The following is a 22,004-nucleotide window of genomic DNA, read 5'->3' as shown; positions in this document are numbered from 1 at the left end:
AAATAAATATTATTTCTCAAAAATCTGAAGCTTACCTGTTCAAACCACTGCCGTAATGCTCCACAACGTCGGTAGGTGGTGTGATAACAGGAAAGAGCATGTTCGTGTCGTTCATGGGTTTGCATGTCAGTGAATATATAGGTAATAGCCTGTATTAAAAAAGAATAACGAAATAAACTAATTCAAAATGCATTTCTTCATCTTTTATTCGCATATATTATTGTTAATTTTATGCTCGAAACTGGCGCAACTTACTTGAAAAGTAAGAATATCTCTACAACGCTTCTTTCATATTTTATATAGCAATATAAATAAGTAAATAATTATTATAAATAATGTTTATATTTATAATTAAAAATATATTTATATGAAATAATTTTATAATAATATTTATATAAAACAATTGCATAAATAATAAATTACTGTATCAATAAATAAAGCAAAGGTAAAAGTAAATAATCTTCCCTTAAAAAAAAAAAAAATAAATAAAATGAAAATAATTTAGTTTCACTGAATTAATAAGTTATTCATAATAAAAACAATGAAAAATTTACAATAAAATTTTTCAATATAATAAAAATAAAAATTTTACAATGAAAGAAATGCCATTAGTTTAAAACAAATTCTTAACAGCCTGATCATTGCTAGCAGTAGGTTCACGAAGTTAATATCTCATCTCTCCAATTTATTTATTTTAGTAATTTAATGTATTTAATATCACTTTAACGTACTGTGACGAATGCAAAATCTTCCTCTCAACTCCTTTCCCTCCGAAAACATTTCTCAGCACCAATAAATCGACCAATCAGCAAACACCTTTGATTAATTTATGGGAGTTAAAAAAATGTACGTGTGATCGAATCAATAATTTCAAGTGAAGCTTGATTGACATTTCCGAAAACGTGTAGCACAGAGCCGGAATTCAAATTCCAGGCATAATTGATTTGCACATCGAAGCCATTGATTGTTAGTGACGTTAGTATTTTTACAGCGTTCGTGAACAACAAAAATAAAAGCTATGTAGCCTGTTGCGTGTAATTTTTCGGTTTATTTATGCTAGTGAGGTAGCGTTAGTTTCATTTCATGCATATTAATTTCCCTTTCATGTATATCTTTCTATTTTCATATTCTTTAGCCTTATTTACCATATGAGAAACAAATGATGTAACAACTTGTGCTGCCATCTAGTGGATGTACAATCTAATGATCTTATGCTAGAACATTATGGCAGTTTGAAGCTAAAATGTCCCATAGACAAAAAAAAAAAAAAAAAAGCTTTGTGTGCTTTGTGAATATTATTGTTATTATTCGTTGCTTAACGAATATTTTATATCCATTTAGAGAGTACTCCAAGCGTTTGCTAATGGATAAAACGGTCACTGTAAGGGGGAAAATGAATTTCTGTTGCTAACAGTGGCGAATTTTCCATGCTTGCTATGCAAGCTCATTAATTGAGAAATGAAGTACTATTTATTTGTTAATAAATGCATGCATTTATAAACATTCCCTTTAGGCTTTTATTTTTGTAGACAGAAGACGTCTTAAGCTTGCGCAGCAATAACTGAGTTTTGCTTTGTGTATCGAAGGCCGATGCTTTCTCGTCTAGTCAAAGCTACTTTAGCTTGCTCGGTTGTAGGAGCTTACAGGTCCCCGCAGCAGCACTGTGATTTCATGCGCGCGCATAGCCATTTCACGTCTCTCACTCTGTTGCTTAAACCACAGGCCATACTCAGTCAATGTAGCTCTAGCCAGTGAGCTTCAGCAGCCTTTACAAGTGTGCGTGTTGCTTGGGAAAATTAAGTTACAACCAACTTTTTATGACGATGTTATTGACCAGTTCATAAAGAAGAACCGTAGGGTAGAATTTGTATTCAAGTAGCTAAACTGAAAAAGATAGAATATCATTTGTAAAATAAATGTTGTATTTGTATGATTAAATGTATATAAATTTCTAAATATATAGTTTTAAATGGTCAGTACTGTAATTCATTATTCCAATAATCAGATTTAAATCACACCTCTCACTCCCTGAATGATAACAAGAGCAAGCGTGAATTTCAAGACCAGCATTCGCCCCTGTTTGTTAAACTTTCTTGGAAAAAAAAAAAAAAAAAAAAAAAAACTTCATTTTTTTCTTTCTAAATTAATTCATTAATTATTATTATTATTATTATTATTATTATTATTATTATTATTATTATTATTATTATTATTATTATTATTATGTGCTTAGTACCTTACAATAAATAAATATTTATTTATTTATTTCATATTCTAAATTCATAAATTATAAATGCTCCAAAACTTGAAGTCTTAAGAGGCTTGGTTAATTAAATTTTCATGTCAAATTTTTTTCATAAGGGCTTTGTTTATCAACACAACCAATTTTATTGATTTTTATTTTTCAACCTCAAGCGAATTAGATACTACCCCAATTAATAAAAGTCTTTAATAGTTGTATCTCGAACGAATAAGAGATTGGCATAGTTCAAGAGAATATACTTTTCCCATACGAGCCAACAACCGATCAAAGTTCGCTTTGTATAATAATGCATACATTACAAGAAACATCATTGCTGATGATGATTTACATTTAACAGAACCCTTTGGTTTGTAAAGAGCTGGGTTCAAATCCCGTCAAGAACCTTTACAAAGAGAGGACTTTTCAAACGAAGGTGAGTTAACTGGTGTCATTATGAGGTGGAAGGTTCATGCCACATAACCAGCCAGAAATGCACATTCATTTAACTGGCAGCATAATAAACTGGTCTCATATTTTTATTTGCTTCGGTAGTAATAGTTCAAAACACCCCACCCCCATATGGTAAAGAAAGAAACATTGGCATTTAGAACCTCGAATCATATACTGAATGACTAAATGATTAGAGATAAAAAAAATAGTACTTAAAGAGTTTTAATGGAAAAATAAGAAAAAACACATTTACCCGGTGAAATGTTTATTCAAGAATTTACAAGTTTTCAAAAATTCCATCCTGAGTCTTAAAAGACAATAAAGGACATTCTTGTATTGTTCTTGCACTTTTGAAACAAACTAAAAGTTCTTTGCTTTCTATAACGAGCCCTTGATGTTTAGTGTTGTCTCACAAAGCACAGTACATCTTTCACGTTTTCTCATATGCTGGATATGGTGTATGCTTACGGATTTTGTAACTAAATTCGTATTGCTGCTGTCCCTAAATATCCAGCAAGGTTCTCCAAAAATCGAGAGTTCCTGGCAGAAGTATGTTTAGCAGTTTTTCAGACATTGCGAAAGTGGAATATTTCCTAGCGTTTTGCGTTTCATCTGAACATGCCGTTAAATATGTGGCTGGACAAGATAATATTGTTGTAGACGTACAGAACAATCTTTTATGTGCAATTCTATGCATCTTGGTGTTTCACATATGAGAATATGTACATCATTATTACCTAAGTTTAGGTTTGATTGGAATCATGGCTGAAAGAAATAAGACTATGAGGTTACGTTATTACGTCGTGTGTTCTGTGGTAGGTTTGGCTGTTTTGGGGAAAATAAAAACACTGCCACCAAGTTACATAAGAGATGTTTTCCATAACTAAACGACACACGTAATGAAGTAATATGGATAACATGAAATTGAGGCCTTAGGATGATATTTTGAGAACAAATAAATATGAATTGTAAATTCTGGGATAAATACTTTAATTGCTACGTGTCCGCTAATTCTTATTTTTTTCTATCACTGAAAAAGCCATTTTCGTTATTATTTTTTTAATTGAAACAATCATTCAATATCAGTGCCGTTTTCACATAACTATGACGGTAACAAACGAAGACTGCTAGCTTGAGAAATAGTTTTCAAGATTTTGCGATAGTCACGAGATAGGCTTGTCCTAAATATCTTTAAGTCAGGCGTTCCTAACCCTATGCCCGCGGGCACCATGGCGCCCGTCGACCAATTTGTGTGTGCCCGCCGCTGTTCAACCGTGTGCCGTAGAGTTTGAAATAATCACGCAATAATTCATGCAGCTATTTCCATTATATTTAATAGAAATAGCTGCATGCATTACAAAGCTTGTTCAAGTAAATGCTGAAGAACTGGAGCTAGAAATTTTGGATCTTCAGAATAGCATTACGCTAAAATCCCATATAACAGATGAAAACTTCTGGAATCTAGTGGATAGAAAAAAGTTTCCATTCTTAAAAAGAACAGCGTACAAGATAAAATCGTTTTTCGGTTCCACATATCTTTGCGAATCATTGTTTTCAACCATGAATATCATAAAATCAAAATATAGATCACGACTCACTGATGAGCATCTTGATGATTGGTTAAGAACTGGAATATCATCATATTCTCCTAATCATGAAGCACTGGCCAATGAAATGAAATACCAGAGATCACACCAACTTACATACATATATTTAAATTTTTATATAATGTAAACTTTTAAGTAATAAAACATTTGACTATAATGTAAACTTTGTATGTATTCATTTAACAAAAGAATTCAAAAAATTTGTTTGAAAAAATGGATGGTGCCCGTCGCCCTACCAGTATTTTAGAATGTGCTCTATGAAACAAACAGGTTGGGAACCCCTGCTTTAAGTAGTCTCACATGATTTTGTGATTGCGTGATATTCACCGAGAACAGACCAGCTGATTGGAAAATAAATACTGACCGATATCAAAGTGATTTGGGTGCCAGCTTTAGACTCTCGTCATTTTAATCAAAGGTAGATTGTGGTTACTGATTTTTTTTTTCTTTTTTTTCCCAGTGATGGTACGACAGAAACCTTACATTTTTCATCATGCAAACGGCTCGACTGTCTGAGCCAGATCAATGCTAACGACTACGTAAACATTATGGTAATTTAGCTCGTTCCTATAGCTTCTGGGCGAAGATCATGACAGTAGCATTCCAATAAAGAGTTTGCATGACTGTACGATTACCTCTGCGTCCAATACTGTACTCGTAAACCTGAACTTCTTAACTTCTACATTCCCAAACTTCAACTATGTGCAGATCTGCTTCGGACCCAAATACAAAATATATTGCAAATAATAATAATAAATAATATTCGATTATAAAGGAATACAACACGAAGAACGAAGCTCTAAGATTTTCTAAATATGTATGAAAAAATAGTGCATTAAAAAAATCCAAGGTCAAATCATTATTACCATTAGCAACTTCTAATATGTGTACACATCATTGGTGTACAGGACGCTATGACTGTACTGGATAATTATTACTAGCTTCCGTTCGACAATCTTCTTCCAAATTAATGTTATCAAAACTCTTATTTCAGATGTCGAGTGCATTTCTCATTGCGTCAATCCACCTAGATCTTGGCTGTCCTTTAACAACCTCGTCACAGACATTTCTGGATACTAATATCTTCTGGGATATTAGTATTCAAGAAGCAAGAAATCTGTTCGCTTCACTCCCCTAATTTTTCTGACTCTAATATCAGAGTTCTGCTTCTAACCTAGCTCTCAGATCCATAAGTTAAAAATGGTTTGAATACTGTCTTGTATACAGCTAATTTAGAGTTTTGACTAATTTCTCTCTTATTCCATGTACATTTATTCAGCTGGCTTCCCACCATACCATCTTTGCTAATTCTGTTGTCCATTTCCATATTTAATTCGCCATCTTCACTCAACATTGTGTCTAAATAGGCCTGAAATGTTTTACTTGCTTCAAACGTAATCGAGGATGCAGTTGATGTTTCTCATGTCTATTTTCAGAGTTTTTTGTGTTTTCATTGTGGATTTTCATACCAAATTAATTCAAATCCAGCAGACTTGTACTGTTTTTATTTAGGAGTATAACATCATCTGTACAAAGTAAAGAGTTGAGACACTGCCAATTTTGATATCAGGTTTAATTCCACTTCTTTTTATAATGTGATCCACAAGAACAAAGAAGAGATACACATCCTACGCCGGATTTTCGATCTCTCTCTTTTTCTCATAAATAGGCACTTACAATGAGAACCCTATTCCAGTCAGCCGAAACTCGACCATCTAACTAGGTCTTAAGAATCATGCAAGTGTGGCTTGCATTATTCTGACCTGATTTGACCTACTTTTTTGTCCCGGTTTTTTTTTTTTTTTTTTTTTTTTTTTTTTAGCCTTCCGATGATGTCAAACATTTTGCATTTCGCAGACAAAATATCTACAGAAGACATTTGCTTATAAAAAATATTTTTCTATACTTTTTTTTTTATCCTTGATCCGTTGTAAAACTGAAACATGATATCAAATCTGTTGACTTCGTTACGATGTAACTAATCATAACAAGTGAAGCTACTTTCTATTCTCGTACGTTATTTTTTGGAATACCACTTGGAAACTCCGACGATTAATAAGATCCTTACTTTCCAGGAAATCTTAGTAAAGAAAAGAAGAGGGGGGGGGGAAGTCACTTTAGACTAAATACAAATTGCCAGCACATCTTTGATTTTTTTTTTTTTTTTCTTGAGGACAATGAGGACCGGACATTGGATCAAACAGTTGAGAACCGGCCAGGGATATTGGATTGGACCCTGTCAGTTCTTTACATTCCTCAAACAATCCTTAAAATCAAATAATGAAGCCAAAAATACTCGTAAATAATTCTATTGACAGAAACAGGCAAACACAATATTATTAATGGCAAAAACACAGAACATTACTGTCTATAAGGGTGAAGCATAATGCTTTTATAATCCCTACTATCTGATAAGGTTACTGTGTAGGGAAAAGTTTACGAGCTAAGTGCTCTGCCCGAGTGTAGGTGCGAGTTAGAGATCTTCGTTAGGAACTAGGATGGCCTTTGGTCTCCTATATCTGAAGAAATCCAATTCATCGTAATTTGCTGCTTGTTGAACTAATTCGTTTGGGCGTCAGGACGATGTTGAGAAGAACTTTACTGCTAAAGATTGCAGGAAAGAGTAGATATAGGGGATATTTGTGTCCCGATGAAGTTGGACATCTCTGATATACCATGGCGCATTTAAAATCATGCGTAGGCATTTGTTTTGTACTCTGCAGTTTGAGGATATTTGTGCTTGAGTGTGGCTCCAGGCAGGAGACGCATAAGTGATAATGGGACGAATCATCAACTGGTCGAGGAGCAATTTGATTTTGGTATCCAGCTTACTATTTCCTATTGATAAGAGGATAAAGCTGTGCTATAACTTTTGATGCCTTTGTACATGAGGCTTTTGTGTGTGGGCTGAAAGTCAATTTTCTGTCCAGCAGTACACCGCGATATTTGGCTTCTGCTTTCCATGGAATTTTGGTAATAAATAGGAAGATGTCTTCTTTAGGATATATTGAATTTTAGTGAAAAGCATTTCAGTGCTCTTTTGAGGGTTTACTTGCAATCTCCAAATGGAGAACCAGTGCTCCAGTTTTAGCAGGTTATCTTGTAGTTTGTTGGTGACAAGATGTGGTTCAAGAGATCTGGATAGTATTGCTGTGTCGTCAGCGTAGATGGCTATGATAGATGACATTGGATTGTGCGGGATGTCCGCCATATAAATCGAGAAACATATCAGGAGGGATCCTTGAGGCACTCCTGCCAAAATCCATCGCTGGGTAGATAATGCTCCATTTAATTTGACTTGCATTCTTCTGCCACAAAGAAATGACTTTATAAGGTGGACCAGATCCAATGAAATGCCGGCTAAAATCAGCTTGTATAGGAGTCCAAAGTGCCATAGTTTGTCGAATGCCTTTTCTAAGTCAAGAAAAACTGTTCCGGTGTATTGATGCCAGTTGTAGCTGGCGGTAATAAACTCAATCAGTCTACGGATTTGTTGAGTAGTGCTATGAAACCGACGAAACCTAAACTGTTCTTTTGGAAGGATATTTGACTTGTTTACAGAGACTTGAATTCTGGATAGGATAAATTTTTTTCTAAATTTTTAACTATAGTTTCGGCTTTTTCAGCATCTGAGTGAACAATGCATAGATCAGATTTGAGAGGGGGAAGAGATTTATTTTTGTTTTTGATATTTCTCAGCAGTTTCCAGATGGTTTGATCACCTGGTGATATGGAGGCTAATTTGTCTTCCCATAATTTGTTTCTGTGGGCTTTTAAGTGCATCACTAACTGCACTATTTAGTTTGTAGAGAAAGTTTTTGTCTCGAGGGGTGCCCTTGTGTTATGGTATCGTTTTCTTGCCTTATTTTTTTCCTGATTAAGAGTGATATCATCTGGTAGTCGGTTAGGCTTGGAAACAGTTGTATTTGAGGTGATAGATGATAAGGCTACGTTGATTTGTTGAGTAAGTTTATTGACTGCAGATTCGACTTCTTCCTTGTAGTTGATTTGAGGAACAGGTTATCTTGTTGATAGATTTACTGCTCCAGGCAAGATGTTTTGCATTTAAGTCTCCGGCAATAATGACCGGCCATTTAACTCCGAGGATGGCGTCCAGATCTGAGGTCAGCAATATTTTTGATGGTGAGTTTTAGGCTGCATAGATTTTTAGGTTTCCGACTGAGTTTGTGATGACATTAATACCTGTGATTTCGAGGTTAGTGGTTGAGGAGTTGGCTACAGAATGGTGGTTGATGTAGTTTTTGATAAGGATGGCTGAACCACCACCTCTATATTCAATTCTGTTATTTCTGTAAAGCTGGTACCCTGTGATTTTGGGTTTGTCAGAAGGCCTCAGGTGTGTTTCATTAATTAATAATATATCCAGGTTATATCTATCAATGAATTCTTGGATTTCTAATATTTTGTTTTTGAGCCTATTTGCGTTCCAAACAATAATCTTTAGAGAATCTGGGGTGAGTTTTTTCCTATACATCAGAGAGTGCAGACAAAATAAACTTGGTTGCTGTAAAAATCTTTTCGTAGTACTTAGTGATGGATTTGAGTTGCTGAAATCCTGCAGCATATTTGCAAGAGAAGAGATGATGACAGCTGTTAGATTTAAATGTGGATTAGGCAGATTCTGGTCTTGAACTGTCTTTTTGGAGGGGGAAACTGCGGCATATGTCCTTGTTTGATGTTGAAGGTTCATCTTCTTGGGGGGGGGGGGATTCAGTTAATGGTGGGTGAGCACCTGTCGCCCTAGTGGGAGACTGAGGAGCTTTAGTTTCAGGAGCTCTCGTTTTAGATAACGAGGTAGTTTGACTATTTGCCTCAGTCCCGTCTGCTTTTTGGGGTGATAAATATAGTTAGCAGGGTGAGGGCCGCCGCACTTAGCACACTTGGCCGGGGTGGTTTTTGGCTTGGTGGAAGTGTTTGTGGAGTGAGTATCGCCACATTTTAAGCATCTGTACTGAGCTTTGCACAACTTCTGGGCGTGACCAAACTTTTGACACCTGTGGCACTGCCGAGAAGATGTTCTTTTCTTCAGTGGTTCTGGCGTAATTTTGAGCCTAGAGATTGATTTTAAACTGTAGATACGTTTATAAATATTATGAGTCTCCACAAGAACTAGAGGTATAGGGGTCTTGTTTGACCAGTACATTCTGCACCTTTATAGGAGGTAGATGTTGTAAATTGATGTCAGTAGCTATTTCATCTGGGTCAATATCTTCGGAGCACCACTTTCAATTTTTTTTCCGAGGTAAGTGAGAAGGTATGATACTGAATACTTCTGGCGTCCCTTTCCTTTGTTAAATGTCTGTAATCTGTCACCGTGGCGGGCTGAATTTTGATGCCCTCGTCTACATTTTTGGCCATGGAATAGTTTATCTGCAGATTAACCATGATGATTCTTAAGGTTGTTCATCTCTGTATTTCCCTTAGGATGATAGGGAGGCACCTTCTCATTGGGGAGGCAGAGGAGTCTGAATTAGGAGTGTCTTCTTTCATACCAACATCATTTATTGGCTACGAGGCGAGAGTTTTGAGCTTCTTGCGAACGTGGGTCTCTCCTTGATCAGAGGGAGTAGAGACGGAGACCACTAGATTAAGTTTTTCCTCCATTTGAGGAGTGTCTTCATTTTCATCATCATCAGTCCCTGGTAAGGAATATAAATTTAGGAAGCCTGGCCATTCAAGCTCGAATTTTTTAAGAAGCTGAACACTAGCCCTTTATCGAGCGAGTCAATGATGATGTCTGGATCGATCATACTTGCAGACCATTTAAGCTCGAACTTTTTTAGAAGTTTGTTTAAGAAGATAAGTGGCAGTTCTTCATCGAGCGTATCTATGATGGAGTCTGAGTCAGGCACGCCCATAATGATTGTTTTGCGAATAAACGCAAGTATAATATACTCAGGTCCAGGGACCTGCCAGCAAAAGTTCTGTAGACTGAGGTAGTCTAGTAGCAGTGTTTGTGAGAAAGAATTAATGAGTGTTGTTGGAAGAAACTGTGACATTGCTTGGCTCAACTCGAATTACCTACCTCCCTAAAAACCATACATCCATCAATGGTCCTCATCACGGGTGGGGCCTACGCGGCCATTGAACTGATGTACGTTTTGTGCAGAGGGGAAGACAGTAGGAATTCGTCAGGCAGTGCAATGCAAGATTCACGGAATGCATCCTAAGTAGTAAAATACAGCCTAAAATGCGCAGTGCCTAGCAGTAGAAAGTAAACACGTCTCTCACTCACTATAGAAAAATCACTCGAAATCGGAAATCTTCATCACAAAACAAAAATGCTTTGTGATGAAGTTTTTATATAATCATTATATTAAAAAACTAAACAGGTGTATAGAAATATTGCATTACTTTTTAAAGAAGTTTGAGCTATTCTAAATAAATAATTTATTTTTAAATTAGTATTAGAATTTAAATATTATTTTATATTAATTTTATTAAAATGTGGAACATAAGTAAATTTCCTTTATAGGAAATGATAAGGTCCTAAATACGCATGGAAAGCAATATTTGATTACATGTAAAAATAAAAAGAACAAACTTAATAACATTATGCAGTTATAGGAAACATATTATCTCCAAAATGGCTGATATGAAAACAAATTAAAAATAATAGAGTGTTTAAAAGTTACAGCAGGAATATATTAGGATGTACAGAACTTTTATAACGATTGTCATTGAAAGGTGAGTTAGCCAGTCTCATGCAGAGGTGTAAGGGTATTCTTCCCGAAAACTCAGGTTTTTCATCTAGCAAAACAAAGTAAACGCTCATCGCCTTAGTTGTTTGGGGCGTATTTACAAACAACAATTCGTCATTGTTATCCAATCCTGTTAGCAAAGAGATATATACATCTAGAGTTGATTATAGGTATAGAGGATATCTATGGCACACTTAGGTAAAAGACTCTGACCCAAAATCATTCGAAATCAATATTATCATCTGATGGAAATGAAGGTATCCCTCAACCAAGAAACGCCCATAAAGATTTAAGAAGTTAACATCGATGGACCAAACTGTACACCGAAGAGAGTGTTACAAGAAATTCCGGCAGTTATTGAAAATAATCAATCAGATGTTCCAAGTGTCTACGGAATTAATCATTTTGGTAGCAGGACTAAAAAGCTTCTAGAGTTTTTACTCTAGAAGGCAGCTATACATACGCCAAACACTACCCAACCAGCAATGCAGGCTACACTGATGCAATAACACTGTGTGTGACGAGTCCAGAGAGAGGAGGAGGATGGAAATCAGTGGTGTATGGAGTAATGACCTCCCACTACATCCTTATCCGATCTGATGAGCAAGTGGGGGTGTGATATACATCTAGAGAATGCTTTATGACTTTCATCAGTGGTAGAAATATAACGGCTTGGGGGTCAATTTTTCCGTGGTGTGGACTTGGACCATTGGTTATGGCCGCTGAAAAGATGCATATGCAACACTTGCAGATGATGCTGTAGCCATTTTACAGAACACATCAGTGTAATTTTAAACATCCTTACACAGGCTATTGCAATATGGTTGGAAGAAAACGATGTGGATAAAGATCTACAAATTTCTCCATCTCCACCCAATATAATGGCAATCACATTGAAGAAAGAATAATTCAAAACACCTCATACCTCGAAAGAAAGAAGGGAAAACAGGACCTAAGGAGAATATAAAACATACACTGTGAAGTATGTGCAATATAGGTTGCTCTGAAACAGTGTTGTCCCAATATGCTTTCATCATCTAGCATATCTACACACGCACGCACACGCACACACACACACACACACACACACACACACACACACACACACACACACACACACACACACACACACACACACACACACACACACACACACACACACACACACACAGCTATTCCATTTCTTCCAAGTGTTATAGGAAGTGGTATGGATAGTACAACACCATCCATTAACGTTTATTTACAACATCTAATTTCGCAATTGAATTCGAGTTTAATTTTAAAAATTGTAAGCTAAAATATATTGGCCATGAATATTGTTTTCAATAGGATTGCTAAACCTTCCTAAGATTTTTGATATGTTTGGTGACTTACTGTTGGTTTTATCTTCAATACAGCAGGCTTCAATATTTATCTTGATGTTCAGTTCTTCTTGTGTGGGAAACATGATCAACTGCTTTTTTTTAAATACTTTTATATTAAAAGAATATCCATTTTTATCCACCAGTTGCCTTTAGTATCTCTCTTTCAATTTTTGTTAGTAAACATTTCTATATAATAACAGCATTTCAAACAATTTTCTCCTCAAAGAGTGTGTAGAGACCAGGGCGAGTCGTGTCAGCAGAAGAATAACGCTTTCTTCATGATTCAGATTCCCATAAAGTTGCGCCAGTTATTAGAAAGAAAATAAAGTAACTGTTTAAGTAGCAAAATCTTTTGAAGATGAATTGACTCTAGCGATTGCAAAAAATACAAAAATAATTTCTTAAATACGTCATCAAGTACGGTCGCTTGGTTCCTGATTCCCAATTCTTACTATTATCACAACCATCTGGTAGAGGAACGAATAACTAAGCCTTCTATCTCAGACCAAAGAAAAAGATTTCGTCTGACCCAAGGGGAAAAATGAAACCTAGAATCAACAAGGGGCACTTTAGATTTCTAATAAAAACTAATTCTATAGAGGAAAACAGAGCACAAAATCTAAGTTAAAAGATAATAAACTAAAGGTGGATTCTTGGGATAAACTTCAGTTATTTCTATGAATCCCCCACAGTCTAAAACCCTATAAGAAGAGAGGGAGTGAGAAAAGTTCATCATTCCGAATTATACAGGTTTCCTAGAAAGGGGAGGGTCTCTGCTGTAGAGATCGAATATAGTTCAGTCTTTGATAAGCATTCCAACAAAGGTGCCCCACCTTAGCTGTAGCCACTGCATATGATTCGTTGCAAATATCTAAGTGCTATGTTTATTTAATATATTATGGTGTGCAATCTCAAATAAAATATGACTATATCGCGCATCATTAATCATATACGTAGCCTTAGGTTTTATCGTTTTGTATATGTTATGCTATTATACAAATTACGAATCCATTCAGTCATTGAATACTGATCAGTTGTTGGACGGACTGAGGTACTCTCTCTCTCTCTCTCTAATATATTTTTAAGCTCTCTCTAAGAGCTTAAAAATATTCGACTCAGAAGAGAGCAATTACATTGATTAATGACCATCTCTCAACAATTCATTACACTCTCTTTCAAACGGATATCCATTTTTTGTTGCATGATTTTCTTCCACAAATAATCGCATGGTCTTTCTTCAACAGAATTGGCATTGAAAATTCACCAATTCCGTTCTAAATCAAAACTGCAACTATTCAACGAACACTACTTCCTATTTCAGCTCCAAACCCGCAGGAAATGAAATCAAATTATTTCTAATTAAGTTACTATTATTTTTTTTTTATTTTAAGCATGTTAATACTATTATATCCTGATAATAGATGTCTTTGCTCAGAAACCGAAGAGCTTTTTCTTTTTTTTTTTCGGGGGGGGGGGGGGGGGCGATACCCATACTTTTGCTTAACTATGACAAATGAGTTCAAAACGTATCAAAAAGGAATCAAGCTTAATAACCTTCAATGCAATCGACTCCAATACAAACTAGCAGTTACAAAAACAGCAGATTTGAAACGATATTTTCGACTATAGTCCTTATAATAAGGACTGGCTTATAGGGGCCAAGCAAGAATGCTTTTCATTCTCCCCGTTATCCGTAGATGTAAGGATAAGGTGTTATTGAGCTGTAGGTGTAGGGATAAGGTGTTATTGAGCTATTAAAGCTCTGATCATGGCAGGAGGGTAACAGCAATGGCCAAGCCTCAGTTAGAACTTCATTGACTACAGCATTGCCATCCATTACCCTCCAAGGGTATTCTCTCCTTTACATTTCGACTATAGTCCTTATATAAGGACTGGCTTAAAGGGGCGAAGCAAGAATGCTTTTCATCTTCCCCGTTATCTGTAGAAGTCAGTGTAGGAATAAGGTGTTATTGAGCTATTAAAGCTCTGATCATGGCAGGAGGGTAACAGCAATAGCCGAGCCTCAGTTAGAACTTCATTGGCTACAGCAGTGGCATCCATTACCCTCCAAGGGTATTAATTAATCACCGCATCTCACGGTCGATGAATCAATCTCATTTCGACTATCCTTATAGTCCTTATAAGGACTGGCTTAAAGGGGCGAAGCAAGAATGCTTTTCATATGCCCCGTTATCTGTAGAGGACAGTGTAGGGATAAGGTGTTATTGAGCTATTAAAGCTCTGATCATGGCAGGAGGGTAACAGCAATAGCCGATAGCCGAGCTTCAGTTAGAACTTCATTGGCTACAGCATTGCCATCCATTACCCTCCAAGGGTATTGGATTGAATGAATCAATCACCGCATCTCACGGTCGATTGTTCACATATTTTTTCATTTCGACTATACCCTTTCTTGTAGAAATATCATTGATACTTATGATAATCATGAAAAGGTGTTAAAATATTTTATGTAATATATCAAAAATATTCAAAATATTGGATATTTATTAAAATTTTTATATAATTTATTTTAAATGTACCTATATTTATAATTCTTTTATAATTTATTGATAAAGAAAATTATGTTTAATGTATTACTAATCTTTATCTGTTTATATTTTCATAAGCCAATCATAGTCGCACACCATTTTCCGAAAACCAATGTTAAGCTTGTCAGCAAATCTTAACACGGATAGTAAACATAACATTAGCACTTTATTTCATTTAATAAGGGGCAATTAAATATTTTTTTGATATTATTAGGTTACTAATAATTATTATAATTTCATTGTATGTTACATTATTATTATGAGTTCGCTTAGAAGATACAACATTCATCCTCATATTTATTTTTATATATTACATTATTCGATTATTATTAATAAGAAATTTATTGTAGTATCATATTATTTATTTATTTACTTTATTCGGTTGCTAAGAACAGACCGCATTCAGCTTTTAACTCTATTATGTTATTCTTTTTCTTAAATAAGTACACATCCGAAACAGGGTTAATGATTCACCATTTGTTCATCGAAATAATGTTTTGAAGATATGATATTCGTTTATATTTAATTTATATTTAGAGAAATCTAGTAGGCAATACATCGAAGCAAATCAGGAAAATCTCTTGGAGCACTTGGAATAAATATAGAACTTATTAAATATGCAAGCATCCTATTCATCAAACGACTTTTAAAATTATTTAGCAATATCTGGCAGCAAAGAAAATTCCCAGAAACTTGAAATAAGGCAATTATCATTCCAATATATATATATATATATATATATATATATATATAAGGTAATAAGTGCAACTGTGAAAACTACATAGGAATAAATCTCCTAAATACTGATCATAAGCTATACACACAAATATTACCTTCAAAACTCATATCATGAGTGAAAGATAAATTCTGTGAAGAACAAAATGGCTTCGAAAAAGGATGATGAAAAACTTAATGGAAAAACATTACGAATTCAACATAGAAACACAGATAGAATTTGTAGATTACCACAAGAAAGCTTTTGATAGAGTCTTAAGGAACAAACTATGGACCGAACTCAAGAATCTCAACATTCCAAATAGCTGTAAGAATCAATGAAGAGGTTACAGAATGGAAATCAATGAGCAGAGGGGGGGTCCCTCAAGGATGTACAATGTCATCACACTTATTTAATATCTATATAGATAAAATAGTAAAGAAATGGAAGAAAAATGTAAAACCAGCATTTAAACTGGATCGTGGAACTATACTCAATATCCTTTTGTTTGCAGATGACCATTTAATCACAGCAAAAAAACGAAGATCAATATACTCCTTAAACATAATTGTTAAAAAATTAGAATGCAAATAACACAAAACAAAATTCATGGCTTTTAAAGGACCATATCCAGTCAGAAATAAAATCATGATTTATATAATAAATCATATAAAAATAAATCAGCTAACGCCTTTTATTCCCTAATAGGGAGTAGGCGAGGCCTTTATACCCTATCTAGCTTTTGGAGACTGAGTGGGCAGTTCAATCTCCACCGGCAGCCAATCAGAGATAGCTGGCCCATGTCTATCACTAATTACAGCAGCCACCGACGAAGAGGTTGGCAAACAAGTGCTGTCATCTCTTGGTACCTAACCCTAACAAGATATGTTACTGTCTGAAATAATGTGGGTACTACGGTCGATTTTCTTGAGTTTACGGGATAAAAAAACTCGAGTTTCCAGGAGGAAAGACCCGCTTGCACGTGCCAGAGATCGACTAACTCGGGAATTGGTCGAAGAAAGGATTAGAAAAAGTTCCTCCAGTCGAGGACTAGACTTGAACTTAAGTCTCACTTCAAGCGACCAAGGATGCAAGTGCCACTTCCACTGAGCTACACAGGCCTACCTAAAATCATGAATGAAAATAAAATTGTAGAACAAATTAACTGCTTCAAATACCTTGGATGTGCTATATCATACACAAAAGAAGCTGACATTGATCAAAACTTCAAACTTTCTTAAAGATAACAGGAATGATCAGTAATATTTTCAAACCTAACAAAGTTCAAAAGCATACAAGAATAAGAGTGTATAAAGTTTTGGCAAGACCTTCTCTACTGTACGGAAATGAATTATGGACCATAAAAACTACAGAAGAAAAAAGAATAGAATCTGGAGAATTGAAATTCCTGAGAAGGACAACAGGCTATACTCTCTGGGACAAAAGAAGTAGCACAGAAATACGTTAAAAAAACAACTAAAAACAGACTCAGTATTGGACAAAGTATATGACTAACAAAAGAAGTGGATTGAACATATCGAAAGAATGGACAGTTAAAGACTACCCAAAAAATACTCCGATACCACCCAGTTGGAGATTCTACAAAACCTTGTAGAATAATTAAGTAATTTTTACTCCGTAGTTTCATCGTAATTATATAGGAATTATTGCTGTGACTTTTTTAGTTTTTTAAATCGATTGTGGCGCCATCTTCATTATGCCAAGCATACTAGTAAATAATAATAATACTAATAATAAATAAAATAGGTTGCAGATTCCTCGTATAGACTTTTCATTGATTTCTGATTACTGTCCCAGTTTTATCTTTGCTTATGCAAAATAAAAGCTCTGATTAGACTTCAGAATCATAGTAAAAAAAAAGAAAGAAAGAAAGAAAAAAAAAAGAAGAAAACTTAAGAGTTGTCAATTCATCTGAGCAGAGAATTCTAGACAGTTTGCTAACTGTATGTAAGGCCTTAGGAAGAGACTGAAATGAAGAATTGCAATTTACAGACAAAAATAATTCAAGTGTTATTTAAATTTTATTAAGAGGTATTTTTATAATTCAGTTTTTATGAATAGGTATCAAGACGAATTCTTAACTTTCCCATCTGTTTCAATTAATTATCAATCGCTGTTAAAAAATCAAACAAAAGATATAAAAATAATCGAGAGAGCTAGAGAGAAAAAAAAATTCTCTGAACAAAAATATAATTCTTCTTTCATTCCATAGATGGCTGCACCATGCAGGAAGTTTGATATTGCCAGTATTCGTAATTTGTCAATTTGAATCAATAAAATTGATTCAAATTGATTCAGGTTCAGAACTATATAAATACGCAGCAACAAGATTCAAAGAAAGACTCTTATTATTTTTAAATTTATTGAACTAATATCCCCCCAATAGAATGGAAAAAAGCAATTGTGATTCCTATCTTTAAAAAGGGTAATAGAGATGACCCTAAAAACTATAGAGGCAGGTATCAGTATACTAAATTCATGTTACAAAATATACAGCAGAATCTTAAATAACAAACTAATGAAATATTCCGAAAACTTTATTCTAGAGGTACAGAATGGATTTAGAAAAGGATGATCATGTATAGACCCGGCCTTTTGCCTAAAATTAATAATAGATAAAAGAAGAGAACACAATTTAGAAACACATATTACATTTATTGACTTTGAAAAAGCATTTGACAAAGTTAAAAAAAACATATTGTTTAACATATTAAAAGAAAGACAAATACCAAATAATATCCTAAAAGCTATCACAAGTATATATGAAAATAATCAAATACAAATAAGATTAAATCACGAGTTATCATATACGAGAGAGATAAACCAAGGGGTCCGACAGGGATGTCCCCTCTCAGCAACTCTTTTTAATATCTACTTAAATGAAATAATAATAAAATGGAATAAAATTTTACATCAAGGAATTAAACTTTCTCCTACAGTGAACTTAAACACTCTCCTTTTTGCCGACGACCAAATAATAATTACAAATTCTAAAGATAACTTACAGAAAGCTATTTTAGATCTAAATGAGATAGCCAAAGATTATGGTATGATAATATCAACAGAAAAATCAAAAACTATGGCCTTCAAAGGACAAGATCCAGTAAGAACTAAAATAGTAATAGATAACAAGATCTTAGAACAGGTGAGTTCATTCAACTACCTAGGATGCATGATCACATATGAAAATGAAAAAGATATAAACGTAAAAATTGCAAAATATTTAAAAATAACAGGTGTAATTAACTCTATATTTAAACCAAACCTAGTTCAAAAACAAACCAGACTAAAAGTATACAATACATTAGCCCTACCAGTCTTAATGTATGGAAGCGAAATCTGGACAATAAAACAAAAAGACAAACAAAAATTAACAACAGCAGAAATGAAGTTTATGAGAAAAACTGCAAAGTATACCCTATTTGATCACAAAAGAAACGAAGAAATTATGAAAGAATTAAACCAAGAACCAGTAATAGAAAAAATATAAAAATATAAACATAAATGGATGGAACACGTTCAAGGAATGAAAACAGAAAGATTACCAAAACAAGCATTAAAGTACAAGCCATTAGGAAAAAGAAAACCAGGACGTCCTCTTAGACGATTCAACGATGACTTCTAAGGCCGGAACAGGCCATGCTAGGCCTAAATCCTTGATACGCATGATGATGATGATGATGATGATGATGACTTTGATTTTTGCTTTTATTATGATTCCTTGGACAAAATCTAGGAGTCATCTCACGTGAGAAATGAAATCCACTGAAAACGTGCGTGTAATGAAACATGACAGGCGTCAGTTAAAATAGATGAGAGATTTCTTTCAGATAATCTATTGTGTACGCAAGTGTTCGGTGTTAATAGGTGTGTGATAATGGGTAAAGGTTTGAGTCTCAAGTGATTTCGACAGATGATGCTACAATGTATCTCTGCTATACATTGATAAACTAAAACTAAAAGCATCAAATGAACATTGGATATGTGAATAAAAACAGCATTTTGGTCGGAAATGCATGTACTGTATATAGAAAAATATATGAATGCAATGTGTAATAGTAGTTGAATTATTCTATGAAGAAGGGAAATAATACTAAATATGGGAGTTATAAAGATATTTCCCTACTGAGTGCTTCTCATATATTTTATGCAAAAACGCTTGAGGAGAGGCCAAGAAAATTTTTGGAAACGAAACTTAGTGATGAATAGTTGGATTCAGGCCAAATTAAGTGTTGTCGGGATCAGATTTTATTAATAATAATAAATTAATAATAAAATTCGGCTAATTTTACTGTAATTTCAAACTCTGAAAATTATTACGCACATGTAATAATTATTTATTAACTAAAAATATCTTATTGCTTGGACTTTGATTTAGTCTATCACTTTCTCTTTTTTTTTGTTATTTCATTAATAATGTGTTTTGATCAATTAAGCTTTCAATTCAGTCGACAAATAGTCAAATTGTAATCTTGTATGATGACATTATTCGTTCATTGTTGTCATTGGTAATATTGCTTAATTTCGTATCGTATGGAATATTTTCCCCACTAAAAATGGTTAAATTAAATAAATACTAAGAAGACTCGAAAAGTTTTAGTAAGTATTCCAAAAATAAATTTTATTAATTTTAGCAAAGTCTTATCAAAGACCTCTCTCAATGAGTCGCTGATTCGGCTTTTATCGCCAGGTATTTCAGTGTCACTTAAAGCATACACGTTTTACTTCTTTTTTTTTTTTTCATTCCGTGTAAAGAAAAACTAGAAAAACACACGCAATTAACATATAATACACATTCGCCTGATCGTCAGTTGCCACAATGCTAAACAACAAATATTTCGAGAAATTTTTAAATTTTATTGATTCATCATCATCATCATCATCATCATGCGTATCAAGCATTTAGGCCTAGATTGGCCTGTTCCGGCCTTAAGAGGACGCCCTGGTTTTCTTTTTCCTAATGGCTTGTATTTTAATGCTTGTTTTGGTAATCTTTCTGTTTTCATCCTTTGAACGTGTTCCATCCATTTATGTTTATATTTTTATATTTTTTTCTATTACTGATTCTTGTTTAATTCTTTCATAATTTCTTCTTCGTTTCTTTTGTGATCAAACAGGGTATACTTTGCAGCTTTTCTCATAAACTTCATTTCTGCTGTTGTTAATCTTTGTTTGTCTTTTTGTTTTATTGTCCAGATTTCGCTTCCATACATTAAGACTGGTAGGGCTAATGTATTGTATACTTTTAGCCTGGTTTGTTTTTGAACTAGGTTTGGTTTAAATATAGAGTTAATTACTCCTGTTATTTTTAAATATTTTGCCATTTTTATGTTATATCTTTTTCATTTTCATAAGTGATCGTACATCCTAGGTAGTTAAATGAATTCACCTGTTCTAAGATCTTGTTATCTGTTACTATCAAAGTTATTTTGAATTTCATTTTACCGGAAATATAACGAATTTCACGTATAACAAATTTTTGAAGAATACCTGAAGCTCTTTAGTAGAACTGAAGTTGACGGTTCCTATTTTGTCTGCTTCGTTTGGACGTTCTTCTTCCTCATGCTTATGTCACGTATATCTTTAACAATTTATTTACAAAATTCGGTTAAGATCTCTGCTGCTTATGGACCAACTTGCCTCTTCCCAGTTATTGCTTCCCACACACACACACACACACAGGGCCGACGGAAGCGGGCATGCAAAGCATGCGGTGCATGCGGGCGCCGCTACGAAGGGGGCGCCGGAGCACGGGTCAGAAGTTCATTTTTAAGAAACAAAATTTTTCAATTTTCAATTTTCAAGAATTTTCCAAAAAATTCTTAGAATGATCAATATTAAAATAAATAAGGCCGGATACACCGAATAAATTTTTTAATAAATTTTTAATAAGTTTCCGAAAAAAATTGTATATTGCCGGTTGTTTACAATTTTGCAGCGAGAGCAGGCTAAATGCTTGTCTCCATAATCTAAAGTGAAACGGTGAACGGTTTTTATGCGCAGAAACGAATTTTCGTACAAAACATTTGTTGCTACGAAACCAGTCATATGGCACTGTAAAAACTCGGTTGTAGCTTAAATATTCCAAAGCACATTGCATTCGATTGTTTACTTAGGTTAAGTCCCATGTGAATATTGTAAAAATAAACTTAATAAAAATAAACTCGGAGCCTGTGTAGCTCAGTAGAAGCGTAAAAAAATAACCCAATAATAGCAGGAGATATGAACTTTACAGAACAACCACAAAAGGATCAAGAACACCCAAACTTAATTCCGCAGAAAAATTTCACAAGAGTTTTCACCCACTGTGGCCTATCAGATGCCTTCAGAATCT

At 34.2% G+C, this 22,004-nt stretch overlaps 1 protein-coding gene across 2 annotated transcripts in view; it reads right to left on the bottom strand.

Annotated features, from left to right (window-relative positions):
• The window catches only part of LOC150098830 (uncharacterized), a 152,713-nt gene that overhangs the window by 38,370 nt on the left and 92,339 nt on the right, over positions 1–22,004 (bottom strand). For both annotated transcript variants that reach the window (XM_090405417.1, XM_090405416.1), the window contains one exon: positions 36–149. In XM_090405417.1, the coding sequence (XP_090261543.1) occupies positions 36–149 (114 nt within the window). The remainder of the gene's footprint in view (positions 1–35; positions 150–22,004) is intronic.

Source organism: Typopeltis vanoorti, chromosome 15 (genome assembly GCF_054136105.1).
Source record: "Typopeltis vanoorti isolate ZY-2024b chromosome 15, IOZ_Tvanoo_1.0, whole genome shotgun sequence".
NCBI classification, from domain to species: Eukaryota; Metazoa; Arthropoda; class Arachnida; order Uropygi; family Thelyphonidae; genus Typopeltis; species Typopeltis vanoorti.
This window is presented reverse-complemented; position numbering and strand designations above follow the sequence as displayed.